The sequence below is a fragment of the Oncorhynchus mykiss genome, chromosome 7 (assembly GCF_057628025.1).
Source record: "Oncorhynchus mykiss isolate SJ-2025 chromosome 7, ASM5762802v1, whole genome shotgun sequence".
Taxonomy (NCBI): domain Eukaryota; kingdom Metazoa; phylum Chordata; class Actinopteri; order Salmoniformes; family Salmonidae; genus Oncorhynchus; species Oncorhynchus mykiss.
In genome coordinates, this window is record NC_143028.1 from 39,817,226 (window position 1) to 39,839,561 (window position 22,336).

General features: G+C 41.3%; 1 protein-coding gene across 2 annotated transcripts in view; it reads left to right on the plus strand.

Moving 5' to 3' along the window:
• The first annotated feature begins 1,433 nt into the window (after positions 1-1,433).
• LOC110528956 (contactin-3) overlaps positions 1,434-22,336 on the plus strand; it is a 69,453-nt gene continuing 48,550 nt past the window's right edge. For both annotated transcript variants that reach the window (XR_016497528.1, XM_036983344.2), the window contains exons 1-2: positions 1,434-2,196; positions 18,910-19,046. Coding sequence is in view for 1 of the 2 variants with exons in the window: in XM_036983344.2 (XP_036839239.1) it covers positions 18,992-19,046 (55 nt within the window). In the remaining variant the exon portion in view is untranslated. The remainder of the gene's footprint in view (positions 2,197-18,909; positions 19,047-22,336) is intronic.

Below are 22,336 nucleotides of genomic sequence, written 5' to 3' on the forward strand. Positions count from 1 at the left end.
GTATTCTTTTTATATTCCCATTGACAGCCATTCTAATCAGTGGTGAGCTGAAAAAAATGTAATTCTGGATGGATTGTCCTCTGGTTTTCACCTGCCATATCAGTTCTGTTATACTCACAGACAGTACAAGTCCACTAACTGCAGTCGACTGTGCAATTTTGGACGCAGTAATTTCAGTGTACTGCAGTGGTGTAAAGTACTTAAGTAAAAATAAGTACTACTCAATTCGTTTTTTTTTTTTAGGTTTCTGTACTTTACTATTTATATGTTTGACTACTTTTACTTCACTACATTCTTTAAGAAAATATTGTACTTTTTACTCCATACATTTTCCTTGACACCTAAAAATACTCGTTACATTTTGAATGCTTAGCAGGACAGGAAAATAGTCTAATTCATGCACTTATCAACAGAAGATCCCTGGTCATCCCTACTGCCTCTGATCTGGCGGACTCACTAAACACAAATGCTTTGTTTGTAAATGATGTCTGAGTGTTGGAGTGTGACCCTGGCTTTCCATAAATAAATAAAAACAAAAAAATGGTACCATCTGGTCTGCTTAATATAAATAATTTTAAATGATTTATACTTTTACTTTTGATACTTAAGTATATTTTAAACCAAATACTTTTAGACTTTTACTCAAGTCGAATTTTACTGGCTGACTTTTACTTTTACTTGAATCACTTTCTATTAAGGTATCTTTAATATAAATTTTACTCAAGTATTGCAGTTGGGTACTTTTTCCACCACTGCAGTTATACTGCACTCTGACTGCAATCTTTTTTCGTAAGGGAACTAACACGGAGGTGGACCGGTTAGTACTTAACAATTTCACCAGAGTGCAGGTGATAACAGAGAGTACTGGTAAAGCACACCATATACAATCGCCCTCTGGGCCACCATAATCACACCATATTTCAACTGGTCGATCAGTACAGTACCGTTTCCGTTTAATTAAACGTTGAACACAGTTCTGTCGTACTGAACGCACCCCAGGCAAATGCAATCGAGCAAAGCGCCGTGACATTGATCAACCAATGGGTGTGTAAGATACCACCCACATACGTTTGCTTGACACCCCCGCATGATAATACTGGAGGAACAAAGATAGATCCAACGGTAGGGAGTGCTGTTTTGTCACAGGTAGCTTGTGCACTGACGAGACAGGACTGTATTTGTTGAATGTAGCCTAGATAAATACAGTTATGTAAACCGTTGAGAGATCAACACAATTTGTGATACATTTTAGTAGACTATTGCATATAGACCTACTTGTAAATAGATCTAGTCTAATAGCCCTACAGTGGAATACATTTGAATTGGGCCTATTGACTTGAACACTGGTCTTAATGGCATAATCATATCAGTGACAATGTGATGCTCATTACATTCCCTATGCAATTACCACGAGGTATTCAAATTACCGTGACAGTCGTGAAAGGAAACTACTGCTGTAACTCCCTCTATCTGGATGGCTGTGACTAATTCCAATTGGGCAACGTATAGCCTATAAATGACCGTGTGCCATATAAAAAAAGATACTTCAGATCATCTTTTTGGCTTTGAATACGTGGAAATTAGAGCATGCTGGGTGAGTATTGAGCTCCCGACCAGTGGTGCATTTCATTTGTGCGCGTGTTTTCACGTGTCAACAGTGGGCGCTTCACTGCCTCTGTACAACGGGTCTGGAGCAAGGGGATGCGCAGAATGTAAATCTCAGCTCAGAGGTCTCTCTGTCTCACTCTCCGTCCAGACTGGCAGCATTTCCTGGGGTGTCTTCGTTGTTGAAAGACTAGACCAAAGCACCTGTGATTGAGTACAGTTGGCATCCCGACGTCGGAGCTGGAGCCCTGTGACTCCTGAGCTAATTGCGTGGGTGCTTCGGGGATTACAACGAGGAGCATCTCCTCCAAGCCAAGAGGAGAGACGGACTTGCGGGGCTCTTTACGAGAAGTGTGGTGCTGCGATTCCGTGGACCAGCGTTTATCCGCAAACTCTCGTTGGGATCCTGAATAAGAGAGCCACGGCTCTTATGAAAATGTTTATTCTTTAGGAAAATACATATAGGCAATCGATAAATACCACTGATGTATGTCATTTGGACAGTGGAATCAATTAAATAGACTAGCCTACTATTTTCTCTGGTCGTCCAATTCCTTGAAGAGGAAAAACAGCATTCTGTTTAATAACTCGGTAAGTGGTTATTAGTTTACGTTGATTTGATAAGCTTCCACATAAAGTAAGACGCTATTTTAATGTTTCATAATAGTGGTTACGTTGCATGCGAGTCCGAGTGTCTATCAATTTCACAATATGTCATAGGCTATAGCCTACTAGTATTTTTCGACATGCTGAGAAGTTTTTCTTTATGTTTCAATAATCGAAAAGGCAGTGTTAAATATAACAATTATTTGATAACTGAGCATGTTATGGCAACTACAGTGCAATTCACACGGTGCCTATAGTATAGCCTATTAGGCCAGGGTTATAGTTGGATTTTCTTGCTTGTTCCCATTTCCAAATATGGGAAGTGGCGAGGGTGACACATTTAAACAACACCCTGATTCAAGCACTTATTCAACTTTCTATCTTTTGAATTGCAGAAAAAGCTATTTCCTCAACAACAGCAAAAAAAAAAAAAAAAGATGTGTGTAGCAGACATTTATCGAGATAATGGTTGTGCATGATCATCTCATGCATAATGCTGATATAGTACTCCACCAGGAGCCTTGAATGGCTTTTCCAGGCTACTGAGATTTATCTTGCTGCTCAGGCTCATTTTCTTCATCTAGGGCACAAGTCCACATGGGGCCTGCTTTGTGCCATGCAGTCAGGGAAGGTATAGCCTTCATAGCTCTGACTGCAGATAGGCTAATGCTGGTTGCAATACAGCCCCTTCCTCTACATACAATTCAGTCAGGAGCACCTTATGGATCTTTTGCTCTCTAGCTTTTTTTCATTTTAAGCTGTGATTAGTCATCCAACATAATTCAATTATGCTTTTAATTATGTTGCTGGCACTATTGTATTTCTCCTTGACTCCTCTGACTGTGTAAAATGATTGTCTGCATCCCAGGTGGCTGCCCTCTGGGGGACCTTTGTGACCAAAACGGTCTCTCCTTTGTTCTATTTCCTTTAGATAGATACATATATTAATGTCTCAAAACTCTTCTGGTTGGACAGTATTTTGAACCCCTTAAAAAAGACAGAACACCAGCTGCAGCAGAATTGCAGATGCTCAGCCAATATACATCTTCAAAGTATGTGCTATTCATTGGGGAATTTGATCCCTCTCTCCTCTATTCATGTTTATTTATAGATTTCTCTAGCATGCTTTGCTCATCTCGTTTTGTGGCTAACAAGCACAGCCAAATGAGAGGTGAAAACATCATAAGCAGCTAGGTGCTGAATTATTCCTGAACACTGCAATATGCCGCTGACATTGCTACAGAGGAAAGGACTGTGGCCCTTCTATTTTAGCTTAAATGGTTTTGAGATCCCTTCTGAAGAACATCAGAGTGGCAATCTTGGTACAAAAAGTGCATTTCTGTTTGAAAATATTTAGGCGGTTCGAATATACTGTAGTGCTGTAAATGGAGACAGATCCAGAGGTCTAGCTCTAATCTAGAAAGCATCTGTCCCTCTCTTCATCCCACACCTCCAACCCAGTGATGTATCTGTGGCTATTGGGATGGGGGTCTGGGGATATGTCACGACGATGATAGGGTGGTGGAACGGATCACTGCTCCCTGTCTCACTCTCTGTTAAGTGCACTTACTTTTCTGGCCCCATGGTTTGCAGTAGCTGTGGGGTTCACCGATGCACTGGCCCCTTGGTTAACATCTGAGGAAATCACTGGAGCTTCCTGTTGTCTTTAGAACAGTGAGGCCTTCCAGGAATTCTCCTGTTTTCTCAGTTACTAGATCCTTCCCTCTTTGGGTGAAATGTTTTCGACCCGATAATTATCAATCCTTTCACCGTTTGTGCACAGCTGCTATTCGGGTGTTAAACAAACTCTCTCACTCACTGGGTGAAAACAGTTCATATCTCCTCATGAAAGTATCTTGCTTCATTCCATTTAGTTTAATAGATAACATTTGTGACATTGATTGTGTCTTCAAATGCAAATCATTTTCAGTTTTGAGGTTTGGCCTCAAAAAAAAGAAGTATTTTTTTGTTGTTTTCAATTCATCCTGTACAGTATTTGCTATACTATAATGTACTGTATAATGCATAAAACAATTGTGACTCAATGTCACTATGATGTTTCTCTGAGTGACAAAAGTGAGAAACGTAATAACATCTCCCTTGTCTAAGAGCTCAGTCTATGTTAGTCACCGTTGCGTGCTGTGTATGTTTGGTCTTAGTCACAGCCAGTTTGTCAGTCCTAATCACATTTATCTTATGCACGCATGTATGTAACAACATGCCAATCAGACACCTTCATGGAGTGACTCAGTGTTCTGCGTTATGTGATGTGCTTCCATGGCAGCCGCACTTCAAGCGGCTGACAGAGACATCTCAGGAGAGGTATTCATATGATTATGTAAAACCATTCTTTAATTGGATGAAAATGGTACAAAGCTGTACGGAGAGGAAAGGGGGCAGTATAGTAAGAGATTACAAAAAATATTCCAAGTCAGTACACTTAATTGGTCTTGGACAAACATCATTCAGTTTCTCAGCACGGAGCATTTAGACCTTAATTGTGAAACAATCTCGAAGACTTCTTTCAATGCCCTTGTTCGAAGTCTTTAATACCTAACTTTGATATACTAACATTTATGCGTCCTCGTTGGCCCATGTGAAATTAAGTTTACTCAGCAGCTGGATCGCTGGATAAACTAAATAGTGAGGCACAGATGAGATGGGCTCATTATCTTTCTTGGGTAAATCACAGCTCATGTTGGAAGTTAGAACTTAAATCATTCCGCTTGTTCATACTGGCCTTAGAGATTTTCTAGTGGAGGGCAATAATAGTGATTACAGTAATTATATGTATCCTTTCTCGAATTAGAGATAATCTTCAATATGAATGAGGTTTTGATGCTGCTGTCTTGTGATATGGTGAATAGCCTACCCAGTGTTTCCCCTAGGATTTATTTCAGAAGCATGGGGTCTTCCTGGGGTCTTCCTGCAGGGGGCGGCCGATGGGCTCTTCCTGGGGCATACTTCTATAACTCTAACAGTGCAGTGGCAGCAACGCACCAAAGCATATAGGGGAAACGCTGGCCTACCTATTATCTGTTTTTCTAACTAACTGAGTAACAGTGTCTCCTTTTGAGATGTACACTACAGTCCTTGCTGGTCCAGCTTTGTTTGCCATAGGTCTTGTTGCATCTGAAAACAGCTCAGCCTCCCTCTCATGTTGTGATAGAACCTCTCTCCTTTCTCCCACCCTTATTAGATTCTTTGCTATTATGCGTCCCTTCAGGGGGAAACGGACGCCTTTAACCACCTTTTCTATCAATTATGCACCAAACAACAGCCCCTTTAACCAAGAAGTCATGTCATTTACTCAGGGGTACGTTTAGCCAACGACTTTCATTAGGCTTAGCTATTGTGGAGGTGAAACTGTGATGCATCATTACATTTGGCAGAGAAATCTCGTGTTCATAATTTCACTTCACCTCCGCCAGTGCATAGTGATAACCAGCCACCCTTACCTCTACAGTACACGGCCAAATAGAAGACAGACTTGAATGATAATGCATACCTATTGGTCCCGGCATTAGACTGGGAATGATAGGATGGGATGACTGGGATGGAGCAGAGCAAACCAGACAAACTGGGGAATGTTGCACACATTTCTACCCGGGTATGATCTCAAAGCATGTAATCCAATGTGACACGATTTACAGTGGCAAAATGCCCCCTAAAACTTGAAAGACACCAGGAAATCCACTCTGAGACACACTGTGTCCCACAATTACAGCAGATGAGGAACCATTACTGGCACCAGGAGCATGGTGCTAAGCCAGCACTGGCCGGAAGATTATGTAATCTATAACCAAATGAGATCACTCCCCTGAAGAGTGTGTACTGGGCGACAGTAGGTAGCTGCAGGAGGCTGGTGCTTTGGGCTCCTCACAGAATGTGACTCATAACAATGGTTATGGAATAACAGCTATATTCCTCCCCTTCAAACTAAACATACACAGTTCTGTAGCTATTGAAATGACTGCATGTTTTGTTTTGTAAACATTTGTAAGACGATGAAACAACAGTTTTATATGCCATTTTACTACTATATTAAGAATACCAAAGTTAGTAGCCTATTGGGTTAATCCACAAAAAAATGTAAAGTTTTAAGAAACTGGAGAAGGGTTAGGAATCTTAATCCTGAGAGGAATATCAGTTACCAGTGGTAACAGTGATGTAGGTCAAAGCATTAGGAAAGAAAGCTTTTTACCATTGAAATAATGATAGAATTGGAATTATATAACAATAGGCACCACTTCCAGATCCCAACATTTTTAAAGGCCCATTACATTACTTGTCAGACAATATTATGTACCAGGCATTGTGAATTCAGTTCACAGACTTTGCAAGCATGACACAGGCTCAATGGAAAAACGTCACTCAATCTACTGGCTATGGAACCAGGCTTTCAAAGCTTTGACAATTGAAAACCTTAGAGACGTATCAAATAAAATAAAATGCTATTTGTCACATGTGCCGAATATAACAAGTGTAGACCTTACAGTGAAAAGCTTATTTACAAGCCCTTAACCAACAATGCAGTTTTAAGAAAAATACCAAAAGAAAATTAAGAAATAAAAGTAACAAATAATTCAAGAGCAGCAGTAAAATAACAATAGCGAGGCTATATACAGGGGGTATGCAAATAGTCTGAGTAGTAATTTGCTTAGATGTTCATACCACACATATCTAAGCAAGTCATTCATGTAATGTATAATTTCAAAGGATCTGGAAGTCAAATGGTTCCTGAAATGAAAATGTATTGATCTTGACAGTCAATACCCCATAATGTCAAAGTGGAATTATGTTTCAGAATGTTTACAAATGAATTATAAATAAAAAGCTGAAATGTCTTGAGTCAATAAGTATTCAACCCCGTTGTTTTGGCAAGCCTAAATAAGTTCAGGAGTAAAAATGTACGTAACAAGTCATAATAAGTTGCATGGACTGACTCTGTGTGCAAGGATAGTGTTTAACATGATTTTTTAATGGCTACCTCGTCCAATAATCCAGAGGGCGTGATCAGAGAATTCATGCAATCCGCCTTGAAACTTCCTATGGAGACTGTAAACAAGGTGGCTTTCCACCGAGTACACAGACATGGAGCTCGGAGCAACAAGACCAAGGCTCCTGACCGATCATCGCAAAATTTGAGCACTACCAACAAAAAGAGCTGATCAAAAGCAGGGGATGTGAGCCTAAAGGGACCAAATTGAGTCTCAATTACCAATTTCCAAGGGAGATCAACAAACATCGTAAGAGACTGTATCTGGTACAGAGGCAACAGAGGGAGAAGGGTAAGCGTTTCTTTCTCATTGTGGACAAACTCTTTATAGATGGACAGCTATTCCAAGACAGCTCCATAACACCATGGATGTACTAAAATCTACAGGGACTTACGAAAAAAAAGTATTGGAACTAAAAATTTCTGAACACTATGAAGTGGCTATAAACACACAGGTACTCAATTACATGCTCGCTTACACATACGGACTTATACATACAGTACACACCTGATCTCGCGCTCTTCTCTCACTCTCTCTTTCTCTCTTTTCTCTTCTCTCCCTCTCTCACCTCTCTCTCTATTGTCAAACTGTTTGTGTATAATTTAATATGATTCTTGTTTGTCTCTTTTTTTATGTATTTGTCTACATGTTTATAAACTCAGCAAAAAAATAAATGTCCTCTCACTGTCAACTGCATTTGTTTTCAGCAAACTTAACGTGTAAATATTTGTATGAACATAACAAGATTCAACAACTGAGACATAAACTGAACAAGTTCCACAGACATGTGACTAACAGAAATTGAATAATGTGTCTCTGAACAAAGGGGGGACTCAAAATCAAAGTAACAGTCAGTATCTGGTGTGGCCACCAGCTGCATTAAGTACTGCAGTATATCTCCTCCTCATGGACTGCACCAGATTTGCCAGTTATTGCTGTGAGATATTACCCCACTCTTCCACCAAGGCACCTGCAAGTTCCCAGACATTTCTGGGGGGAATGGCCCTAGCACTCACCCTCCAATCCGACAGGTCCCAGACGTGCTCAATGGGATTGAGATCCAGGCTCTTTGCTGGCCATGGCAGAACACTGACATTCCTGTCTTGCAGGAAATCACGCACAGAACGAGCAGTATAGCTGGTGGCATTTTCATGCTTGAGGGTCATGTCAGGATGAGCCTGCAGGAAGGGTACCACATGAGGGAGGAGGATGTCTTCCCTATAACGCACAGCGTTATGATTGCCTGCAATGACAGCAAACTCAGTCCGATGATGCTGTGACTCACCGCCCCAGACCATGACGGACCCTCCACCTCCAAATCGATCCCGCTCCAGTGTTAAGTTCATTCCTTCGATGATAAACGCGAATCCCGACCATCACCCCTGGTGAGACAAATCCGCGACTCGTCAGTGAAGAGCACTTTTTTGCCAGTCCTGTCTGGTCCAGAGACAGTGGGTTAGTGCCCATAGGTGACGTTGTTGCTGGTGATGTCTGGTGAGGACCTGACTTACAACAGGCCTTTACAAGCCCTCTTGAATTCTAAATATCAGACATTTGAAGCTCTAATATTTACCCTCATAATACCTCTGATGGCAGTAACTTTACAAGCACTAATTATGGTCAATTTAGACTGAGAATAGTATCTAGTTATGGTAAGGGCTGAAATAAGAATAGCCAGTTAGAATTGTAACGGTTTAACAGATTATGAAAGAAGATCAGTTTCTATGTGGCTAAAAGGAATATAACATATAATGTTTACAGGAAACTCTACATCCTTAGATGAAGTTGCGTGGAAAAAGGAATGGGGTGGTGAAATAATTTTCCGTCATGGACAAAGGAACTCAAAAGGTGTGATATTAATTAGTCAGGAATGATTCGCAAGTAAGGTGAATCATTTTGGATATGAACGTGGTCGAAAAAGAGTTTTGGCTCATTAATCTATATGGTCCAAATCAGGATGATCCATACTTCTTCGAAAATATTTATACCAATTTATTGAACTTACAGGCAACAAATGATCAAATCATTATGGTAGGAGACTATAACACAGTGTTAAGTACCTCAATTGACCGTAAAGGAAATCACTCTTCAAACTATCATCACCATGCCCTTAAGGAAATCACAAATATTATGGACACATTAGAAATAGTGGATATTTGGAGACTAAAAAACCCAGACCTAGTGAGATATACATGGAGGAAACTTAATCAAGCTAGTCATCTTGACTACTTTCTTGTCCCTTTCTCTCTTGCATCAAAGGTTCAAAAAGTTTTAATAGGAGACAGAATGCGATCGGATCATAATCTAATGGGCCTTCACATAACTCTTATAGAATTTCCACGTGGTCGGGGATATTGGAAATGTAATCAAAGTTTACTGGAGGACAAAATAATTTATAACTGAATTTTTCCAGTATAAAATAGGTTCTGCAAATCCACTCATTGTTTGGGATACCGTTAAATGTACCTTCAGAGGTCATTCAATATCCATCAATAATAAAAAAAAAAAAGCCGTGGCTAAAGAGACAAGACTAACAGGGAAAATACATGAACTAATAGTACAGGTAGATAGCAATAAAAACGATCCTACGTAGATGCAAAATAAGTTAGAGGAAAAAGAACTTGAGGAACTTATTCAAGAACGATCTAATGTAATCTATTGCAAAACAAAGCAAACTGGATGGAATATGGAGAAAAAAAAAAATCTCCAATACAGGAACACTAACAAAATTAATTTGCAGAAACTCGTTACTGAAAACGGAGTCATTTATGATTCTCTGAATTATATTTTAAAAGAGGAAGCTAAATATTTTAGGCAGGTATATCAAACCTTTTTGATATACTAAAAGCTCCATTGTTAGATTGTTTTAACTACTCCTATAGAAATGGTAGTCTGTCGGGTACTCAGCAGGAAGGTCTGATTTCACTATTATTAAAACAAGACCCAGATGGCAAATATAAAGATCCAGTCTATCTAAAAAAAACTCACAATGTTGTGATGCAAAAATACCTGCAAAATGCGTAACACTCAGAATTAAAAGGGTTTTACCAGGTATTGTTCATCCTGATCAGACAGATTTTTTTACATGGACGATTCATTAGATATAATATAACTACTAGAAATAATTGAACATCATGAAACATCTAAGAAGCCAGGGCTGGTATTTATAGCGGATTTTGAAAAGGCATTTGATGAAGTAAGACTGGATTTTATTTATAAATGCCTGCGTTTTTTTTCAATATCGGTGATTCTCTTATAAAATGGGTAAAAATAATGTATAGCAACCCCAGGTGAAAGATAGTAAATAACGGTTACTACTAAAGTTTTCAATTGTCAAGAGGAGTTAAGCAAGGGTGTCTGCTGTCACCATATCAATTCGTTATGGCCATTGAAATGCAAACTATTAAAATCAGATCCAATAACAATATTAGAGGATTAGAAATCCAAGGCTTAAAAACAAAGGTGTCCATGTATGCCGATGACACAAGTTTTATATTAAGTCCACAAGCTAGATCCCTGCAATGTCTCATTGAAGATCTAGATAACTCTTCTGTACTTTCTGGGAAAAAAAACAAAATTATGATAAGTGTACAATATTACATAATGGATCTTTAAAAAATACAACTTTTACATTACCCTGCAGTTTACCTTTAAATGGGCTGATGGTGAAGTAGACATACTTGGTATTCATATCACAAAATATATAAATAAGCTCTCCACAATTCATTTCAATAGAAAACTTGTAAAAAAAAGATCCTGCAACCATGGAGAGGTAAATAACTGTCTATTTATGGAAAAATTGCCCTTATTCACCCCTTAGTCATATCTCAGTTTACTCACTTACTTATGGTGCTGCATACTTTTGATGATTCATTTTCCAAATTATATGAGCTAAAAATATTTTGCTTTATCTGGGATGCTAAACCAGACAAAATATAGCGTGCCTATCTAAACGCAAAAAAAAGAAAAGTCCCTTTTTCAGGACCCTGTCTTTCAAAGATATTTTCGTAAAAATCCAAATAACTTCACAGATCTTAATTGTAATGGGTTTAAACACTGTTTCCCATGCTTGTCAATGAATCATAAACAATTAATGGACATGCACTTGTGGAACGGTCATTAAGACACTAACAGCTTACAGACGGTAGGGAATTAAGGTCACAGTTCTCAGAACTTAGGACACTAAAGAGGCCTTTCTACTGACTCGGAAAAACACCAAAATGAAGATGCCCAGAGTCCCTGCTCATCTGCCTGAACGTGCCTTAGGCATGCTGCAAGGAGGCATGAGGACTGCAGATGTGGCCAGGGCAATAAATTGCAATGTCCGTACTGTGAGAAGCCTAAGACAGCGCTACAGGGAGACATGCCAGACAGCTGATCGTCCTCGCAGTGGCAGACCATGTGTAACAACACCTGCACAGGATTGGTACATCCGAACATCACATCTGCAGGACAGGTACAGGATGGCAACAACAATTGCCGGAGTTACACCAGGAACGCACAATCTCTCCATTAGTGCTCAGATTGTCCGCAATAGGCTGAGAGAGGCTGGACTGAGGGCTTGTAGGCCTGTTGTCTGGTGAGGACCTGCCTTACATCACTGGCAACAACGGTTGTCTATGGGCACAAACCCACCGTCGCTGGACCAGACAGGACTGGCAAAAAGTGCTCTTCACTGACGAGACAAGGTTTTGTCTCACCAGGGGTGATGGTCGGATTCACGTTTATCGTCGAAGGAATTAGCATTACACCGAGGCCTGTACTCCGGAGCGGGATCGATTTGGAGGTGGAGGGTCCGTCATGGTCTGGGGCGGTGTGTCACAGCCTCATCCGACAGAGCTTAGTGTTATTGCAGGCAATCTCAATGCTGTGAGTTACAGGGAAGACATCCCCCTCCCTCATGTGGTACCCTTCCTGCATGCTCATCCAGCCATACTGCTCGGTCTGTGTGTGATTTCCTGCAAGACAGGAATGTCAGTGTTCTGCCATGGCCAGCGAAGAGCCCGATTCTCAATCCCATTGAGCGCGTCTGGGACCTGTTGGATCGGAGGGTGCGGGCTAGGGCCATTCCCCACAGAAATGTCTGGGAACTTGCAGGTGCCTTGGTGGAAGAGTCTCACAGCAATAACTGGCAAATCTGGTGCAGTCCATGAGGAGGAGATGCACTGCAGTACTTAATGCAGCTGGTGGCCACACCAGATACTGACTTTTACTTTTGATTTAGACTCTCCCCTTTGTTCAGGGACACATTATTCAATTTCTGTTAGTCACATGTCTGTGGAACTTGTTCAGTTTATGTCTCAGTTGTTGAATCTTGTTATGTTCATACAAATATTTACCCATGTTAAGTTTGCTGAAAATAAACAGAGTTGACAGTGAGAAGACGTTTCTTTTTTTGCTGAGTTTATATAATGAATATGACTTGGGTGGGTTGAGATTATTAAATATAAAAGCACTAAACCTCTCTCTAATAGCTTCACTTATTCAAACGTTTACTTGATCCCTAAATGGTTCTCAAGTAGATTGCTAAGAAAAGCTCATCTTTTGTTTAAAATTGGCCTTTTTGCCTTTGTGTAGATTGTCATGTTTCATTTTCAATTAATGGAGAATGATAGTTTGAATAAAGTATCTTTCATTTTCAAACAACCATTGCAGAGCTGGCTACAATTTCACATTCATCCCCCTGAAAAGATATAACAAATATTATAGATGAACTCAAATGTTCTGGTTGATAAAATACCTTTATTTATGGGAAATATGTTTGAAAATGTGCATATATACACACAGTCTCATTCAAATACATGCATACATGGACACACACATGGAATAGTGCCAGACATGCACTCAAACATATACAGTTGGCATTGCTGTTATGATTTTAGTTGTCCTTGATGTCCTTTGTGTTTTTGTTGTTTTTGTTGTTTTTTGCGTTGTTTGCTGTTTTTCGTTTGTCTTTTTATTTTTTCTCTTTAGTTAAATTTCTTGGTTGTTGGTGCATTTGGGGTTCTTGGGGGTGGGGAATGGAATTGTATATTTTTTTCTTCTTGGAGGGTACTGTTGGAGGGGTCTCGGATGGTTGAGGGACAGCTATTGGGGAACTGTGGTGGGATCTTGGAGGGTTCGGGTTCACGTTTTTTAGTCTGGTGGGAGATCTGTCAATGTGCCCTTGAGAAGGGCATTGACCCTGGATGCTTCTGTGTGTCGCTCTGAATGGGAATCTGTTGGATGACTGGTGTGGTGTAGTTGTTGAGCGGCTTCACTGCAAGTATATTGTCTGTTTCGGATATTCAATAAAAATACAAAATAAAATAAATACAATTTAAAGAGTACTTGCAGGTGCCTTGGTGGAAGAGTCTCACAGCAATAACTGGCATAAATTCTCAGTCTGGCCTTCATATCATGGACACCTAATCATCCCCAACTTCCAATTGGCTCCCCCGTTGTCACGGCCGTCCTCCTCTTCATCTGATGAGGAGAGACGAGATGGATCTGAGGACCAATACGCGGCGTGGTAAGTGTCCATGGTAAATCTTTAATCAAGAAAGACTGAACACTATACAGACGAGTAAAAAAAACAATAAACCAAATTCAACCGTGAAGCTACAAAATGAGACCTGTGCTGAAACATGCCATCAACATAGACAATCACCCCCAAACAAACAGTGCAACCCAGGCTACCTAAGTATGATTCTCAATCAGAGACAACTAATGACACCTGCCTCTGATTGAGAACCATACTAGGCCGAAAACATAGAAATGCCCCAAAACATAGAAAAACAAACATAGACTGCCCACCCAACTCACGCCCTGACCATACTAAATAAATACAAAACAACGGAAATAAAGGTCAGAACGTGACAGTACCCCCCCCCCCCCAAAGGTGCGGACTCCGGCCGCAAAACCTTGACCTATAGGGGAGGGTCTGGGTGGGCGTCTGTCCGCGGTGGCGGCTCTGGCGCGGGACGCGGACCCCACCTCATCATTGTCTTAGTCCGCCTTATTGTCCGCCTCCGTGGCTTTCTCAGCATGACCACCCCTCTCAATGACCCCACTGGACAGAGGGGCAGCTCGGGACAGAGGGACAGCTGCTCGGGACAGAGAGACAGCTGCTCGGGACAGAGAGACAGCTGCTCGGGACAGAGAGACAGCTGCTCTGGGCAGAGGGGCTCCGGCAGAGGCGCCGGACAGGCGGGAGGCTCCGGCAGAGGCGCCGGACAGGCGGGAGGCTCCGGCAGAGGCGCCGGACAGGCGGGAGGCTCCGGCAGAGGCGCCGGACAGGCGGGAGACTCCGGCAGAGGCGCCAGACAGGCGGGAGACTCCGGCAGCGGCGCCGGACAGACAGGACCACCTGCAGGGAGGAGACAGAGAGACAGCCTGGTGCGTGGGGCTGCCACAGGAACCACCAGGCTGGGAAGACCATCAGGAGGCTTGGGGTTAAGAGGAGACACCTGAAAGACCGGGCTGTGGGGGAGCACTGGAGCTCTGGTGCGCAACCTTGGCACCACTTCCCCAGGCTGGATAACCACTCTAGCCCGGACCGTCCAGAGTGCAGGCACAGGTTGAACCGGGCTGTGGGTAAGCACGGGAGATCTAGTGCTTACTACACGCACCTCTCCCTTCGGCTCCATTCCCACATTCGCCCGGCACGAGCGGAGCGCGGGCAGAGGACGTACTGCACCCTCCCAGCGCCCCGGAGACACAGCACGCAGAGCCGGCGCAGGATACCCTGGGCCAAAACTGCGTACCGGCGACCAGACCCGCTGAGCAGGCACCATACGCCCTGGCTCGATGCCCGCACTCGCATGACACTCTCGGGGGGCTGTCCCATAGCGCACCGGGCTATGGGCACGTACTGGCGACACCGTGCGCTTAACCGCATAACACGGTGCCTGCCCAGTATCTCGCTGCTTATAATAAGTACGAGGAGTGAGCGCAGGTCTGCTACCTGGCTTAGCTCCACCCCTCGTGTGCCCCCCCCAAAAAATTTTTGGGGCTGTCTCTCGTACCTGTCGCACTGCCGTGCTGCCTCCTCATATCGCCGCCGCTCAGCTTTCGCTGCCTCCAGCTCTGCTTTGGGGCGGCGATATTCCCCAGCCTGTGCCCAGGGTCCCTCTCCGTTCAGTATCTCCTCCCATGTCCAGGAGTCCTGTGATACCGGCCGCTGTTGTTGCTGCTGCTGCTGCTGCTGTCGTCGCTGTCTTTTACCACGCCGCTTGGTCCTTGGTTGGTGGGTGATTCTGTCACGGTGTTTGTTGTCACAGGATAGGCTGTATAGGTTTTCACGTTCCGTTTGTTGTTTTGTAGATTTGAGTTATTTCATGTATCGTTCAGTTTTCCATTAAAGAACATGAATAACCACCACGCTGCTTTTTGGTCCGCTTCTCCTCCTACAGACGAACGTCGTTACACCCGTCCTCTCCCCTGTAACTATTCTCCAGGTTGTTGCTGTAAATGAGAGTGTGTTCTCAGTAAACTTACCTGGTAAAATAACAGATAAATAAAACTGTGTTAGCTACATTCAGTGTAGCCAAAGATGAAAGAGTCACCTAGGAATCTCTTATCAACACTTTGGTTCTTACCCTGTCACAATAACTCCTCCCTGGCATTTGTGTTCTTTGTCATGTCAAACAACACTGTATTCAAAGTGCCCACTATTATATTCTAATGGAATAATTAGAATTATCATTATATTTGCATGATTCCAACATTTCAGCCAAGTGTTTTTCTCTAAATCGCAAGTCAAATCAGAATTTGATAAAAAAAAATAAGGCCTAACTTGTTTGCCCATGTCATGTAGCCCTACGTGGCAGTGTGGAAATGAGCTCGAATGAGTGCAGGACATGCAGAAATGGATGAAAATACATATTATAATATTTTGTTAAATTTGAATTGAATGGTATAAAACAATCAGAATTGAGAAAGACTCATTGAAATCACGTAGAATGTATGTGTTCCCACCCTAGGGTCACACACTACTCATGAAGCAAATGTATTACTTGTATTATTAAAAAACATAAAATACCGTAATATACTGTCACAGCATCCATTCCCCCCAAAAATACAGTGATATGATATTTGGTCCATATCGCCCAGCGCTATATGTACCCCACAAATACAATCTGTAAGGTCCCTTAGTCAAGGCAGGAATCTCAAACACAGATTCAAGCACAAAGACCAGGGATGTTTTCCAATGCCTCACAAAAAAATGGCAGCTATTGGTACAGCTTTGGGTATGCTTGTAATCGTTAAGGACGGGGGAGTTTTTCAGGATAAAAAATAAACAGAATGGAGTTAAGTACGGGCAATATCCTAGAGGAAAACCTGGTTCAGTCTGCTTTCCACCAGACACTGGGAGACAAATCCACCTTTCAGCAGGACAACCTAAAACAGAAGGCCAAATCTACACTGGAGTTACTTACCAAGAAGACAGTGAATGTTCCTGAGTGGTCGAGTTACAATTTTGACTTAAATCTACATGCAAATCTCCAGCAAGACCTGAAAATGGTTGTCTAGCAATGATCAACAACCAATTTGACAGAGGTTGAAGAATTTTGAAAAGAATAATGGGCAAATATTGCACCATCCAGGTGTGGAAAGCTCAAAGAGACTTACCCAGAAAAACTCACAGCTGTGTTCACTTCCAAAGGTGTTTCTACAAAGTATTGACTCAGGGGTGTGAATATATATTTCTGTATTTAATTTTTCAATACATTTGCAAACACTTCTAAAATCATTTTTTCGCTTTGTCATTATGGGATACTGTGTGTAGATGGGTGAGAACCCATTGAATCAATTTTGAATTCAGGCTGTAACACAACAAAATGTGCAATAAGTCAAGGGGTATGAATACTTTCTGAAAGCACTGTAAGCTTTTCTCATTGTATGGGCGTTGTGCTGCACAGTAGGCTATATATTAGTATACTGCTAAATGTATTTAGGTTGTCTGCCAGTTCCTATTAATAGGAAAGTAGCTTTTGAGGTCAATTATTTCCAACCCGCCTCTTTCCTCCGATGTAGCAGATTTGTGCTTGTTGCTCAGGTTGACAGGAAATTTACTATGATGGTTTGGTAATGAAAAAACAAGCTCACTTAGCAATTCTTTGTGTCACTATTCCATAACATTGTCCAATATGTAGTTCCATAGAATAGGTACTGTTGGGAACCTGTGAGTCATTGCAGCTGAATAATATTCAAACTTCTTCCATGTTTGATATGTAGTATCTTCCTAAGAGTTTGTCTGGACCAGGTTTTATGAACATTTGAACATTTGACATTGTCACAGATGATGGAATAGTGATCACTGGCTTTCCATCTATACCTGGTATTGAAATGTGTACAACTGAGCAAGAGGACAAGTACATTAGAGTGTCTAGTTTGAGAAACAGACGCCTCACAAGTCCTCAACTGGCAGCTTCATTAAATAGCAACCGCAAAACACCAGTCTCAACGTCAACAGTGATGAGGCTACTCCAGGATGCCGGCCTTCTAGGTAGAGTTGCAAAGAAAAAGCCATATCTCAGACTGGCCAATAAAAATAAAAGATTAAGTTGAGCAAAAGAACACAGACACTGGACAGAGGAACTCTGCCTAGAAGTCCAGCATCCTGGAGTCGCCTCTTCACTGTTGACCTTGAGACTGGTGTTTTGCGGGTACTATTTCATGAAGCTGCCAGTTGAGGACTTGTGAGGCACTTGTTTCTCAAACTAGACACTCTAATGTACTTGTCCTCTTGCTCAGTTGTGCACCAGGGCCTCCCACTCCTCTTTCTATTCTGGTTAGAGAGAGTTTGCGCTGTTCTGTGAAGGGAGTGGTACACAGAGTTGTATGAGATCTTCAGTTTCTTGGCAATTTCTCTCATGGAATAGCCTTCATTTCTCAGAACAAGAATAGACTGATGAGTTTCAGAAGAAAGTTCTTTGTTTCTGGCCATTTTGAGCCTGTAATTGAACCCACAAATGCTGATGCTACAGATACTCAATTAATCTAAAGAAGGCCAGTTGTATTACTTCTTTAATCAGGACAACAGTTTTCAGCTGTGCTAACATAATTGCAAAAGGGTTTTCTAATGACCAATTAGCCTTTTAAAATGATCAACTTGGATTAGCTAATTTAACGTGCCATTGGAGTGATGGTTGCTGTTAATGGGCCTCTGTACGTTTATGTAGATATTCCATAAAAAATCAGCCGGTTCCAGCTACAATAGTAATTTACAGTATTAACAATGTCTACACTGTATTTCTGATCAATTTGATGTTATTTTAATGGACCAAAAATGTGCTTTTCTTTCAAAAACAAGGACATTTCTAAGTGACTCCAAACTTTTGAACAGTTAGTGTATATATATTTTTTTTATGCACTCTATGTCCTTATTTACCCCCAATGTGTCAACAGCTGTATTTTCCATTACATTTAGGCATCACGCAGTCATCAAAAGGCATACAGTATAATTAATAAAATAATTAATCAACCGTTGCCTAACGGCTGAAATCATATGCATGTGTTGTCTCGTGAGTGGATTTCATTTACATTGCTTTCAGAGTTCTTTTTATTTATTTTTACTTCAAGCCTTCTAAAACTGTGAAAGAACACGAATAGTGAAGCTTTTGTAATACTGTAATCATGTATTGATGTTGAATGCTTGTAATATTTGGCTCAAAATATCTTATTTTACTTATTTGTTTAATTACTTTCCCCTCAGATCAAAGATTCACGTATTCAGGGGAGAACATTCCATTCACAAGCAATTGGATGAGAGTCTTATTTGCCCTTGGCAACGGAAGATGATGTTACTATGGAAACAACTTGTGCTGCTATCAATCATTGGTTGCCTTGCAGGTAAGATGTTTTACTACACATTTTATTCAGGAAGAGGTATTTACTATTATAATTCGACAAGCTCCAATATGATTTTTCATTCGAAGGATGATTTATGTTTACATTAACACTGTGCAAGTAACAATGTTACTAGGCCTAATTGCTCTCTTTGTTACAAATGAGAAACTGCTCAGCAAACCAAAATTGGTTCTGTGAAAGTTCCCAGAACATTTGTTAGGCCGTGGCAAAAGTTCTCATAACTCAAAAACTGTCCAGTTGTGGAGATGATTGTAGAATGTTTGAATATAAATCAAAATTAAATTGCATTTGTCACACGCCGAATACAACAGGTGTAGTAGACCTTACGGTGAAATGTTTGCTCACAAGCCCTTAACCAACAATGCAGTTCAAGAACTAGAGTTAAGAAAGTATTTGCTAAATAAACTAAAGTAAAAAATAGTAACACAATAAAATAACAAGAACAAGGCTATATTCAGGGGGTACTGGTACCGAGTCAATGTGCGGGGGTACAGGTTAGTCGAGGTAACATGTACAGGTAGGTAAGTGTAAAGGGACTATGCATAGATAATAAACAGTGAGTAGCAGCAGAGGTCAACGTAAATAGTCCGGGTGTCCATTTGATTAATTGTTCAGCAGTCTTAGGTTTGGGGGTAGAAGCGGCTAAGGAGCCTTTTGGACCTATACAACATTTGCCTGGTGTTCCAAGAACGTTACTAAAACACATTTAATCTGTTCTTTAAAGTTTCCCAGAATGTTTCATTAGTTTGTGGGTAAAGTCTGGTGAGAACAATGTAGGGACATCACAAAAGATGTTCCCAAAACACAAAAACTGTCCAGTTGCGTGGATGATTGTACAATGTTTTTTAAGTGTACAAAAACATTCAACTGACAAGAATGTTCCCAGAAAACGGATTATCTGTTCTTTTAAAGGTTCCCAGAATTTCTAATTAGGTTGTGGGAACAGTCTGGTGGGAAAATTGTGAGAACATCACATAATATATGTTCCCAAAACACAAAAACTGTCCAGTTGCATGGATGATTATACAATGTTTATTTTAGCGTGCAAAACATTTTTTACCTTATATTACAAGAAAGTTCCCAGAACACATACAGTTTGTTCATTAAAGGTTCACAGAATGTTTCAATAGGTTGTGGGAACCTTCTGTTGGGAACATTGTGGGGACATCACAAAATATATGTTCCCAAACAGGGGTGGTGGCCTAGCCTAGTGGTCAGAGTGTTGGACTAGCAACTGGAATGGTTGCAAGATCAAATCCCCGAGCTGACAAAGTAAAAATCTGTTGTTCTGCCCCTGAACAAGGCAGTTAACCCACTGTTCCTAGGCCGTCATTGAAAATAAGAATTTGTTCTTAACTGACTTGCCTAGTTAAATAAAGGTTTAAAAAAAACACAGACTGTCCACTTGCACAGGTGATTTTTTTATACAACTGGTGGGTCTAATCCTGAATATTCATTCGTTAAAACTGCATTCCAGGCGGTGTCTATTCCACAAGCTAAATATCTGACGTAAAATGCCTATTTACTCAGTTCCATCTGACTGCACAATCCACTATCTCATCAAACCCAGCCAGGCACTTTACAAACTTGATCTCCACTATAAAAAGCATCTAGATATTAACTCACATTTCTTTTAGACTAACATTTAGTTGTGAACAGCAGAGATTTGTATAAACCTTGCTGTCTGTCTCTCCGACATTTGCAACATTGTTTCAATATTCAAATTCAATCTCCTGCTGTCCCATAGTAATGAACGTGTCAGGAGTCGGGACGCGACGTTTCTCAGCCAGTCGAAATCATGAATCAGCTGGCATCAGTTCTATGGATATATACAAATAAATGTTAATTGAAAAAAGGTAAAACCAAACAAAGTGCAGCTAGTTTGCAGTATTTCCAGCTTCTGTTTGAAAAGATTGTTAGATGTGTTGTTGGCTAGCTCCTCTGAACAACAGTGTCCTGACGAGAGAGCACATTTTCTATGCCAGGTCGAAATCGTGCCTCATTAGCTCATTGTTATGGATGTGTCCAAATAAATGTCACTAGAAAAAAAACCTTAAACAAATGCAAATGCCGCTGCTGTTGTTATTCTGGCTGCACTGTTTGACGTGACTGTAGGTTAGCGGTAGTTGGCTAGCTAGCAAGTAAAGGATAAGAACGTTGCCAGCTAGTATTGCAATGGAACATTTAGAACCAACGACTGGGTCGAGTCCATAGATGTAGAACAAAAAGACAGAACGACTAGGTCGCTTCTCTGGCAACCGAACAGAAAGAACGAGTGACCAGCCAGCTTGTGTTGCAACCCTAGATTTGTGTCGGGACTATATCTTGTGGAAGGATGAAATAGTATGAATAAATATGTTAGTAACCCATTGTATAAAAGTGATAATATTTTAGGGTGCAAAACATTCACCCGATATTACAAAAACGTTCCCAGAACACATTTCGTATGTTCTTTAACTGCTCACAGAATGTTTCATTAGGTTGTGGTAACTTTGTGGGGCAATAACAACAGATTTGTTCCCAAAACACAAAAACTGTCTGGTTGTGCTGACATTCAGATAATGTTTGTATCAGGGTGCAGAAAACCTTCCTTTAATGTTGCAAGAATGTTGACAGAACAGCCTTCCTGAGGTCTTTAAAGGTTCCCAGAACATGTAATTAGGTTGTGGGGAAAGTGTGGGTACATTACAAGAGAGAGGTTTCCAAAACACAAAATATGCTCAGTTGTGATGACACTCATACAATGTTTAAGTTAGGTTGTGCAGGAAAATTTTGTAAGCATTCAATAAGACCATTTTTATGATGTTCATAACATGTTTGTTTTAGGTTTAGCTTAATATTCCAGGGCCTCCCGAGTGGCACAGCGGTCTAAGGCTAGCTACGTCACTCCAGATCCTGGTTTGATCCCAGGCTGTGTCGCAGCCAGCTACGACTGGGAGACCCTTGAGGCTGCGCACAATTGGCCCAGCGTCTTCCGGGTTAAGGGAGGGTTTGGCCAGCCGGGTTGTCCATGTCCCTTCGCGCTCTAGCATCTCCTGTGGCAGGCTGTGCGCAATGCACGCTGACACGGTCGCCAGGTGTACGTTGTTTCCTCCTACACATTGGTGCGGTTGACTTCCGGGTTAAGCGAGCATTACGTCAAGAAGCATTGCAGCTTGGCGGGGTCGTATTTCGGAGGACGCATGGCTTTCGACCTTCACCTATTCCGAGTCCGTACGGGAGATGCAGCTATCGGACGAGACTGTAACTACCAATTGGATATCATGAAATTG